This window comes from Jaculus jaculus, chromosome 5 (assembly GCF_020740685.1).
Source record: "Jaculus jaculus isolate mJacJac1 chromosome 5, mJacJac1.mat.Y.cur, whole genome shotgun sequence".
NCBI lineage: Eukaryota > Metazoa > Chordata > Mammalia > Rodentia > Dipodidae > Jaculus > Jaculus jaculus.
In genome coordinates this window covers 73,726,443-73,737,821 of record NC_059106.1, presented here as the reverse complement: position 1 = coordinate 73,737,821, position 11,379 = coordinate 73,726,443, and the positions used below count along the sequence as shown (strand labels likewise).

Here is an 11,379-nt window from a genome sequence, read left to right as displayed (position 1 = left end):
TTCCCCTACAGCAAACCCTTGCGTCTCAATGAAAGGCAACCATGACTGTGACTGGCACTGGAGCAGACCAATCACAAGGGGCTTCACCCCACTTCTTACCCCAGCCCAGACAAAGGACATAAACAAGATCACCCAGGGAGGTAGGGACAAAGACAAGGTCAGGGCTGGCTTAACTTCATCACACAATGTGATGAGACCAAGTGACAGGAACTGAGGAGACAGAAGAACAAAGTCGGGGTCTCACTGCAGGGCACAGGCCTGGGGTAATTAAAGAGCTCAGTAGCCAAATCCACAGAGTGAAGTTTATTCCCAACAAAGTTCCCCTTCCCCCTCCCCAGCCCGGGACAGGGACACACAGGCCGGGGTGGGGGGCAAAGATGGGGCTCCGGTGAGTGGCTGAAGGACCTCTGAGAAACAAGGAGGGCCCTGGCCCCCAAGCCACACTGCGCCTGGTTCCCCACCCCCTGGCCCGGCTGAGTCCTCTGCACCTCCTGCCCAGCCTTGGGAGGGGGAGGGGCGCTGGCTCCTGGGTAGTTCCAAAGTGGAGTGTGAAAATAGAGAGATATATATTTCTGTGCAGTGGGCAGTCCGGCGTGGCACTCACACCTCTGTCTGGAAGTCACCATCTGGCGGTTCTGTGGGCTCCCAGGCTGCTGCCCGGTGCAGGGCCAGCCGTTCTCGGGGCTTGGGGGGCAGTGAGCCCAGTGTCATAGATTTGAAGGTGCTCCAGCTCTGATGTCGCCGATGCTGAGACAGGCCAGGGCGCTCCCCGGGGCTGGGCTTCTCCTGTGGAGTGAATGGGGAGAGCCTGTGATGAAGGGCTGGAGCCCTCATTTTCACCATGGGAGCAAACCAAGGAGGTTCCAGGACCACCATGACTACACAACACTACAGAGCAACCAGGTGTCAAAGCACAGTCAGATACAGGCTGGCCCAGTGTGATGGTTTATATTGTCAACACGACAGAATCAAGAATCATGGGCATGCTTGTGAGGAAGTATCTTGATAGGTTAACTACGGTGGGAAGACACACCTTAACTACTATGGGGAGCGCCATTTCATGGGCTGGAGCGGTGGACCACAAATAAAAAGCAGGGAGCTGACTGAGCACCGGCATGTCTCACTGTTTCCTCTCTGCTGCTGTGATGACGGGAGCTGGCTTTCTGTTCCTGCCATGCTTCCCTGCTACGATGGACTCTACCTTCTGGAACCATAAACCAAATTAAACCCCCTTCCTTCTATAAGTTGTTTATGGTCCTAACAATGAGAAAGTAACGGAACTGATACACATGGCTCTGCAGTCGGGACTCCTGACGCTGTGTTCAGTGGCTCCCTTCTGTGCCCACCCTCCTTCCCAAACCTGGAGGCCCCCATCAGTGCTTACTTTCCACGGCACCTTCCTATTCACACCCAACCTCACAACCACTGCTCAGGTGCTGGGTCAGCCCGTAGTGAGACAGGCTGCAGTTGTACAGGCATGGCAGGAGGGCAGGAGGAGGCCATGAGCATCTCCGAGCTCACCTCACCTCCAGCCCAGGGGGACACAGGCTGCACTCGCTCCACCCTTCCCAATGACACGATCTTCTGCCACTGGGGCCACAGGTCACAGTCCCTCTCCAGGGACCACTCCAGTAAGTCAGGCCCCAAGCTGTGAGCAGGCAGCCACCAAGGAGCCCTCACCTTGGCCGAGGACTGGCTGCGGTAGCGGTCGAAAGTATGGAACTTCTGGTTGAGCTCGTGGTAGAGTTCCGAGTGCCGTTTCCGGGTGTGCATCACCTTCTGGGGGGCACTGGGCATTAGAGGAGTGCTCCCCTGGACAGCAGGATGGACCCACCTCAGACCCCCTGGGGGCCCAGCATCCTGCTCCCATTTGCTTAATGTTGGTTCCTGTTAGCACTCTCTTCACCCCAGAGCTGTGAGTGTGGGCAGGAGGGGATAGTGAGGAAGATCCCACAAAAGCTAGAGGCTTAGGGACTTGGGATTTGGCTCTATGATCGGACTTGGGGCACTTTTAAAAGTAGACCATGTGGGGACAGATCTCCCCTCACTCCCAACACTCACCTCAAAGTCCAAGTCTGAATACCGTAGCTTCTTTCGCTGGGGAGCAACAAGAAGGAAATGAAGGAGAGAAGGGCTTTTCCCAGAAAACCTGGTGCCCCAGGGCTCTGTGGTACTTCCCCCAACCAGGTCCTAGAGCTGGGAATCCTTATGGGGCAGCCGTTGGGGTCATAACACAGTAGCAGAGGACTGCAATACACACACATTTTGGGCCACAAAGACAGGTGCTCCAGGGAGCACACGCAGGGATGCAAGCACAGGTCAAAGGTCATGGGGCAGATCACGCTGGGGCAGGGACACAAAGTCCCCACACACGATCACAGAACACATGCTTGCTCTCGGTGCCCTGGATTCCAGCCTTCTCGCCTACCTCATCTTTGTTTTTTGTTTGTTTTTGTTTGGGGGGGTTGGTTGTTTGTTTTACAAGGTAGGGTCTTGCTCTAGCCTAGGTTGATCTGGAATTAGTCTCAGGCTAGCGAAGAACTCACAGCCATCCTCCTACCTCAGCCCTCCAAGTGCCCGGCTCCTGCTTCACCTGCCCCATGCTCTCTTCCAGCCAGCAGTCCCTGAAACCTGCACGCACCCTGTGAGAACTGGGGGCTGTCAGTCCCATCCTCTGACTTGGCCTTGCCTCTTCCTCAGCCAAACCAGTCCCTATCTCCCTGCCTCTCTTTGTGCTCTCCTGATCCTTACTTGCCCAAGACCACCTTCAAGGTCCTAAAACGCTCTGCAAAATCCAGTGCCACTCAAGGAAGAAACCAGTACCAGAATGTTGGCATTAAAAGGACTCCTGAGAACAAGACCACCTTACCCATGAAAAACAGGCATAGGAAGGGAAACTGAGGCACCTGGGGAGAAGGAAATGGATTGGCCACTTACCCCCAGGCCCTCATGGGTGCCGCTAAGACTATAGGCCATGTGAGTCTCCTAAACCCTAACCTGGTGACACGCTCACCACCGCCATCCCGACTCCACTCTCTGGGTTTCCCTCCTACCTCCTCACCTGCTCTGCCTCTGCCGCCCACCCTGCTTCTGTCACTAGGCCACAAGTGTGATGTACCCCATCCCTGGCTATATCTGTCCTTCTGTCGACAGCAACAAACCTCCCCCCACCCCTAGTGCCCCAAAGGCACTGCAAGCACAGCTTGTATCCCAACCTCACAGCTGCGCCTCCACCACCACCCCGCCCATACTATTCTGGCCATAATTTTTGACCCCTCAAACTGCTGCCACATTTATGCTACCTCCCACACAAGAGGCTCAGCCCAGCACTGCCCTGCTCAGTGGCCCAACCACAGGCAGGCGCCCACAGACAAAACCTGCCATATGAGAACTACACGCTTCTCCAACACTGTGTCTTTTCTGTCTGTCTTTGCTACTCTTTCCTGGATCTTTATTGGGGGGGGGGGCATCTGTGGCAGGAGAAGCACATTTTAGGAGCAAAAACTAAACTTACAACCCCTCGAGCTGCTAACTCCATTTTCTTTGGGCAGAAGATGAAGAGCAAAGTTTTGAGTCCAGATACATGTAGCCAATTATGTCTGTGCTACAACCACAATCCATCCCTCATCCCTCCAACTGGAGTTCTACAGTCCTACCAGGGGTCACTACCACATGCTTGTTCCCAGTGGTCCTCCGCAAGGAGCAGGCCAGGCAGAAGACAGGATAGCCACAGAAAACACAGCCAGGACAGAGGGGTTTACATTTTCTCGGGAAATGGACAGCACCTGGAGCTGATTTCAGGGATGATAACAGCAGCGACCCTCAATTTTCTGGCACTTTCTATTTACTCCACACGGAAATTAAAAAACAAACAAACATGATCCCTCCAGGGATATCCAACCTTTTGGCTTCACTGGGCCACAATGTTATTTACAAAGTTCATGCTTGAGAACTTTGTTGTTGTTTTTTTCAAAAGAACACAAACAGATCTCCTAATGGTTTAAGTAAGTTTACAGTTTTGTGTTGGGCTGCATTCATAGGTAGCCCCTGGGTGAGGGTTGGACACCTTTGTTGGAATTCTATATAGAAATCATGTGATGTGCTCAGCATCTCATTGCTGATCAGAAGAGTCTACATCGGATCTCAGTTCCATGGACCCACATGATGGACAGGCCCAGGCTCAGGCCATTACATTATTCTGAGACTGCCCTAGAAATTCAGTACCTTGCCTGAGCCAGTCTCCTTTAAAGGAGGGCTCGTCCTCACCAGTCACCCCAAAATGAGCACTAGAGCATGTATGAACTTAGACTTACACAGCAGTGCCCGAAGCCCCACCCATTTGAGGCATTCAGATAGTCAGGACTGCCTTAAAGCTGTGTGTCAGCAGAGCGAGGAACCCCTAGGGCATGCCTCCCCCCCCCCGTGACTGGCTAGAGGTGCTGCTCTGGGAGTGCTCATATCTCTCCCTTCCTGGCTACAGCCTGCGACTCTGACACCACCTAAGGCACACACTGGGCAAACTCGTCTCCCCATGCTTCACAGCTCCTCACCTCCAGGGAGCCCAGCTTCATGGTAGAGCCAGGCACAGTACGGGGCATGGTCCGGCTGCGTTCCCCTGGCTCGGGCACTTGGCGAGCGCTGGGTGTTGGTGGTGGTGGTTGAAAGGTCATCCCATAGGGGTTCTGGAGAGACCCATAAGCAGGGCCCATCCCCAGGCCTGAGTGGTCCACGGATAGGAAGCTGGGGTAGCCTTCAGTATGGGCCACTGTCTTGGCAGCCCGTCGGGGGGTCCCCTCAGGCCGGGCCCTTGGGGCTTCCTCACCTCCTGCACCCCCGCCACCAGGCTGCAGGCTCAAAGTCCGCCGGGGCAGCACCATGTAGTCCCCCTCAGAGCCCGGCTCGCTTGGCCGCAGCCAGGTGAGGTCCAGTTGCCGCAGACCACCCTCCCCGCACATGTACACTGGGTTGGTCTCCTGGGGGGGCGGTGGCTCCCCCAAACCTGGTGAGGCTGCCATGGGCACTAGAATGTTCCCAGGCAGTGGTGAGAAGCTGAGGCCTCCCTCAGGACCCATAAGGCAGGACTTGGGCTCCTCGTCCTCATCCAGGGATAGGCGAGACAGTGTACCCGTGATGGTGGATGGGTTACAGGTGTTGACCTCCTTGAACAGAACTGGGGACAGGAGTGGGAGCAAACCATGAGTCCTAAGGATTAGGAGCCCCCAGATGCTCCTGGCCCAGACTGGGCAGACAGCAAGCCACTCAGCTTGGGCAGGGAGGAAGAATAAGTCCTAGAGATGTTTGGTACTTTCACACAGCAAAGGGGACAGGAAGACTACTGACTGACTCAGGGACCCAAGGAAAGCAAGGCACAAAACAAAGCCAAGGCCCAGCTCCCACAGTGCCCTGGTGCACACCCTGACCTCGACACCACAGCCCCAAGGCTGTCAAAAGGCCTTGCTCCTTGCCACTTCCCAGGGAGCACCTACACTGGAGACAGGACTGGAAAGAAATTCTGGTATCAGCCACAGAAACGATGTAAAATTATAACAGCTAGTGTATGCCAAGGCCTCCGCTGCATACTCAATGGCCCCTGATGAATTCATGTAGGCCCTAAGCCTCACCTGACCTGGAACAGAGAATGGCAGTCTCTCCTTTACAGGTATGTGACCTGCAGCTTAGTGAGGGGAGGAGGGTGCCCAGAAGCAGGCAGGAAGTGGCATTCCCGGTGTGAATCTAACACATTCCTGCCTGATGCCAACATAGGACTCCAGGAACAGAGGGCCTCATCAGGGGCCCCATCCTGCCCATCCCTGGGGGCTCCCCATTCGACCCACTGGACTTACCTGTTTGGCACGCCAGATCTACATCCTTTTCAAAGTCTGACTACAGGAAGAGAAGGAGACAGCAGGTGGACAGAGGGAGGAGCAAAGTATCAGGGTGGGCATGGCTCAGGCCCCGCCTTCCCAGCTCTGCGCAGTCCTCCTGCCCCGAGGTGCCTCCCACAGCCTATCGCCCAACCAAGCCTTGGGGTGTAGGGAAGCTGACTGGGGGAAGAACTCGCCCGATGCCACCCTGCTGTCAAGCAGGTAGGTCTGAATGAAACCCCCTCCATGTCACAGATGGGGTGGGGTGGGTGGGGCACCCAGAGCAGGAGGCTGGCGGGCGTGCTCAGGTCTCCTCACTCACCAGGATCTGCAGTTGCCCATTCTTACACGAATCAGGGGAGTCCTCACTCTCATCAGCCCGACACACACCCATCTGGCACTTCACCACATCCTGCACCTGGGGAGAGAGGGTTCCTGCTGGGCCACAGGCTACCAGCCATAGTGGGCAGCGCCTCCCACCTCAGACACCCAGGCAAGAGTGGAAAGAGAGGCATGGCATGCGTCCAGTCAGAAGATGACACCAAGGCAGGGCTGTGGGGGAGAAGGAGCCACAGGAGGGCCAGGCCTGCAAGGCTGCCCAGGCTAGAGACATGCACACCCAGGGCTGCGCACCACAGCTGAAGCACTCGGGTCACCTCGGTACACAAAGTGGGGCGAAGCCCGAGCCTGGCATTGGGGGCGGGAGGGAGGCAGGCAGGAGGGAGAGACGCAGCCACCTCTCGGCGCAGGAAGCAGTGCACAGCGGTGATGACAAAGCCTTGTGCCGAGTTGAAGACAGCAAAGAGTGCCTGGAAGAGGATGGAGCGGCGGTCTGTCATGGCCAGGACTGCAGACATCCAGGTGAGTGCCAGGAGGGGCAGCACCACGCAGGAGCTCCAGAGCGAGGCCCTGAGGAGACAACAGCAGAAGGTCTGTCAGAGTGACACTCCACGAGACGCAGAAGCAGGAGCCTAGGCCTCCACTGGGCTTGGGGACTGGCAGGGCAGGGCCCCAAACTCCAGGACCTCAGGCATGTCCCAGAGCAGAGGACAGAAACAAAGCAGAGAACTGTCATGCCAGAAGAGGTCGGACAGACAAGACAGTCGGACACACACACACACACACACACACACGCACACGCACACGCACACACCAGTGACTGAGCCAGAGCAGAGGCAGGGGCTGGGGAAAACAGAGAAGGGAAAAAGGGACAGGAGAAGAAGCAGAGGCAGACAGAGGCAAATGCAGAGAGTTTCAGACCCAACTTGCACAGATGCACCTGGGAAGCTTTGGGAAAGGACACATCCCAGCCATATCCCCAGAGACTCCAAGTAGGATGAGAACATGAAAGGAAGAGGACAAAGAAAGGCGACAGCCACAGTGAGCGAGTGTATGAGACAGGTAGAGACACCCAGGAAGAAAGCTCAGACAGAGCCTGGACAAGCCCTTAAGGAGAAGATGGGGTCAGGCCCAGCGAGGCTGACACTGTTCCCCCAGCTCCTTCTGCCCAGCTCCTGATGGCTGCTCAGAGCCTAATGCAGAAGGATCATAGCAGGGACCCAAATCAAACCTACAGACCCCTGGTCAGCTGGCCAGGGGAGGGCAGAGGCAAAAGGCAAGACAGGCCCAGTGGGCTGCACCACCCCAACACACATCTGCTATAGTCCTTGAGGGACAAGAGGTAGATGAGCTGTCCCGCAAGCCCTTCTCTGCTGGGAGCCACGCCCAGCCCACTGTGCCCCCCAACAAGCCCAGCAGAAAGTCAGGCACCGTTCCAGAATTCTGCAAAGACAGCCAGAGGCTGAGGCAGAGCAATGGACAGAGGGCCAAGACCTGTCCTGGGAAGAGTGTTTTAGGGCTGTTCAGCCCGGCAGGGGGCGGACACAGCATCTCTGAAGCCCTGGAGGCGGAGCCAAGATCCTGAGAGGCTCTAATCATAGTAATAAGAGCTGCCATTGATTAACCAGCAATTCTCTGCCAGGCCCTACACTGAACACTTTACATATATTATTTCCAATTGTGATCAAAACAACTACCATAAACAAGCCTGAGGACTAGTATCCCAAAAGACAGATGAAAAGACTGGAGTGTGCCCAGCTGGGCAGGGAGAGGGGAGCTGGGACACAAACCCAGTTTGGACTCCAAAGCCCACACTTTGACCTGCTGGTTCAGCAGACAAGGGCAGAGCAGAGAGGCAGGTAGTAATCCAAGGAAAAGGACAAGCTGCTCACTCCTCTGGGCTTTGCGGGGATGGCACCAACCACCTCCACAGTCCCCTGGAGGTGTGCGAGACAGAGCTGGGCCCTCGCTGTCCAGGGTGGCTCAGATGGACTTCCAGACCTGGGGTTGGATGGAGGTTGGGCCCAAGGCCCTTTTACTCTGGCTTAGCTGAAGGTTTTAAGACTCTCAGCTTCTGGGAGTTGGGGTGGGGGTGGGGGGCTCAGTGAAATAACTGTCTACCTCCATGATCTGTCTCCACTTGATGAGATTCAATGCTTGTGAAATTCTAAGTCGGAGTCTATGACAGATGATAAGACTATGATTCACTCATTCGAACATTCTTAGCTTCTGATTGTCTTATTCTATCATTCTAACTCAAAGGTTCTGTAACTCAAAAATTCTAAGGGCCTAAGATTCTCTGAGCTTTTAGAGGTTGGTGGTGTGAGGAGGAAGAGTCTGCGGCTATGCCTATGAAGATTACCTGGGGCAAGGGCAGGAAGAAAGGGCCGGCCTAGAAGAACCCAGCACCTTGGGGAGGCACCGTCGCTCCCATTCCCCTCAGCCACCTCATCCCCAAGCCCCACAGAGCATAAAGCAATGAGGAGACACGGCGAGCTCTCCAGGGCACTGGGCTGATATCCCATCCTCCCCCCACCACAGGCACTGCCCCCCACATTCCTTAGGCCCCTGCCCATCCCCACCACCCCCCAGGGGGCACGACTAACATGGCATTCCTGGCCGAGGCTGAGCTGAGCAGGGGACTGGGGACCGCTCCGCACGCTGAGCAGGGGAGGAGCAGGCTGGCCCAGGGGCACCGCTCCGACCTCGGGGGCGGCACAGACATGGGAGAGGGGGGAGACACATGGGAATCCGGGAGATGGGGCAGAATGAACCCCAAGAAGGGTGGGAGGGGAGGGCAGACGAGAAAGAGAGATCTGGGTTAGGGTGGGTGGGCTAGGGTCTGCAGCTGAGCACCCCGGGTGCCCATCTTGCCTGCACCCTTGATGCCCCAAGGATGGGGAGCCCAGGTTGGCAGAGACAAGCCTTGAGTCTCTGAGGTGCCCCGGGCACCCCCTCCCTGCATATTCCCAGAAAGGCCGAGTTTCAGTGACCCCCCCTTACCCGGCCCTCTGCTTCTTGGATTTGTCGGAGATGCCATCACGAGCCATGAGCTTGTTGAACACGATGATTCCGATGAGCATGTTCACCTGGGGGCCCAGTGCAGTGCAGTGGGGAAGACAGGGTCAACGGGCGACCTCCGGGCAGGGAAACACCCCCAGGTGGGAGCTGGAAGTCTGGGAGGAGGCGGGAGGACACTATGACCCCCTGGGGCCACGGCCCTCCCTGGATGCTGAAAGGAGCACGTACCAGAACAATGACTGCTGCAGGGCCTACAAAGGCGTAGAGCAGGCCACCCTCAAGAGAGAGCCAGCAGCTAGGGTTGGGGGAGAAGAGGAGGCATCAGACAGGCAGCAAGCTCCCTCCTAACCCAATGATACCACCCCCCAGCCCCTGAGCTGTCAGTGGAGAATGAACCTCATGCAGGGTGGGAGGGAGGCCATGGACTCTTAATGAGCCTGTTTCCCCTCCCACAAAGGTCCATGGAGCCACCGTGAAAGGAGGCTGACCCCCGAGCACAATGGTGCTCAAAAATGACTATCTCAGCATGTCCCTTTACAGTCAGGGAAACTGAGGCTGAGATAGGGAGGAACTTGCCCAAAAACCTGCAATAGGTATGAGCCAGGACCTCAGCCAGCGAAGATCTAACAGCTAATCCAGTTCCCTCATGGACCCATGAACAGCTTCTACCCCCACCCCTGCCACAGGAGGCCCACGTACTAGCTGGATGTACCGTATCCTTTGGTGCGTGTAAAGCCAACAGACACAGCCACCACCAGGGCAGGAAGACCTACAGGAGGGGGAAGCCAGCGTTAAAAGGCTGTGGGTACTCGGTAGACCCTCAGTCCCCATCACCCAGCCCAACTGACCCCTGTGCCCAGAGAGCTGGGCCAGGGCCAAAGCAATGCTTCCTGAGCTGCCCCGGCTGCCCCAGGCCCAGCAGCAGAGTCCAGCACTGGCCCCGCTCACCCCAGCCCAGGCAGAGGAAGCGCTTGCGAACGAGACGGGTGCGCATCCGCCCAATGACAGCCAGGTAGGACTGCCAGGCCTCAGTAAGCACCCAGCAAAAGGAGGACAGAAAGAAGAAGTGCAGGAAGGCAGCTGTCATGGTGCATACACCCTGCAGGAAGAGGGAACAGGAGGGTGTGCCCCTGAGCAGCGGCCAAGGTGGTGTCGCCACAGCTTCCCACGCTGACTGCTGGGCCTGGGTGCTGCGTGGCCAGCCGCCCACCCAAGCCCCACCCCCCACAGAGCCCTGCCAGGCACCCCCGCCTTCCTGCACCCACACACAGCACGACACAGGCCTGGTGACATGCACACAGCACTCAGCATCCGGGGAGGCGGGCAAGCAGGCCACCCACACAGACGGGGCTGGCAAGGAGGGGGACAGGCAGGAGCACCTGCCACGTCATGGCCGAGCAGGGCCCACACCTGGCTCTCACAGTGCTGGCACTGTGCAAGAAGGCCGAAGAGACATGGGGACCGGTCAGATGGCAAGGAGACCTCACTGGGGTCCACTGCCACCCACTCAACACACATGTACTCAGGCATGCAGCTCATGCACAATTCACTGATACATACGAGCACTCACCACAGTACACACACCAACGCCCTCACGTATGCTCGCGTTACACACATGCCAGCTCCCCCCCATGGGGCCGAAATGTACACACACGTCCATCCTTCAACACACACACACTCTTTTACCCACACACTCCATCCACCTCTGCACCCTTACCCTATGTCCCTCTCCCCTCCCCTCCCCCACACACCCATAAGCCTGCACCTGCCTTGCTCAGCACCCGGGACTGGCCCACGAGGATCAGGATGTTGGAAGCCAGGATGGACAGGCAGAAGTTCAGCAAGATGATGGAGCGCTCTGATTTGATGAACCTGACGGGGCACAGTGGGCAGAGGCAGAGGAACTGGCTGCCTGCCCGTCCTGGGATAGCTGGACACCTCCCACCGTGTGCAGCATTCAACCTACCTCCAGAAGGCGGCATAGATGGCAAGCAGCGTGAGCAGGGCCATGCAGGACACCGCACATCCAATCACCAGAGGGACCGAGGGGGCACCTGCCAGCTCCAGGCTCTGCGGGAGACAGGTTGCTGGGAGAGGGCAGAGGTAGGGAAGCGGGGCTCCCTGCCCGGTGCAGACAGGCACACTCCTCACGTGC

At 57.1% G+C, this 11,379-nt stretch overlaps 1 protein-coding gene across 8 annotated transcripts in view; it reads right to left on the bottom strand.

The window, feature by feature from the left end:
* Window positions 1–283: 283 nt before the first annotated feature.
* Window positions 284–11,379, bottom strand: part of Adgrb2 (adhesion G protein-coupled receptor B2) — a 37,002-nt gene continuing 25,906 nt past the window's right edge. For 3 of the 8 annotated variants that reach the window (XM_045149320.1, XM_012950308.2, XM_045149321.1), the window contains 13 exons: window positions 11,191–11,294; window positions 10,994–11,096; window positions 10,173–10,323; window positions 9,924–9,993; window positions 9,453–9,519; window positions 9,207–9,292; window positions 6,602–6,773; window positions 6,187–6,282; window positions 5,844–5,883; window positions 4,551–5,170; window positions 2,062–2,097; window positions 1,681–1,779; window positions 284–786 (listed from right to left, as the gene is read on the bottom strand). In XM_045149320.1, the coding sequence (XP_045005255.1) occupies window positions 601–786; window positions 1,681–1,779; window positions 2,062–2,097; window positions 4,551–5,170; window positions 5,844–5,883; window positions 6,187–6,282; window positions 6,602–6,773; window positions 9,207–9,292; window positions 9,453–9,519; window positions 9,924–9,993; window positions 10,173–10,323; window positions 10,994–11,096; window positions 11,191–11,294 (1,830 nt within the window). In that variant the 3' untranslated portion in view covers window positions 284–600. Of the gene's footprint in view, window positions 787–1,680; window positions 1,780–2,061; window positions 2,098–4,550; window positions 5,171–5,843; window positions 5,884–6,186; window positions 6,283–6,601; window positions 6,774–8,809; window positions 8,909–9,206; window positions 9,293–9,452; window positions 9,520–9,923; window positions 9,994–10,172; window positions 10,324–10,993; window positions 11,097–11,190; window positions 11,295–11,379 lie in introns of all 8 variants that reach the window. The other 5 variants (XM_045149319.1, XM_004665282.2, XM_045149322.1 and 2 more) reach the window with 3 other exon arrangements.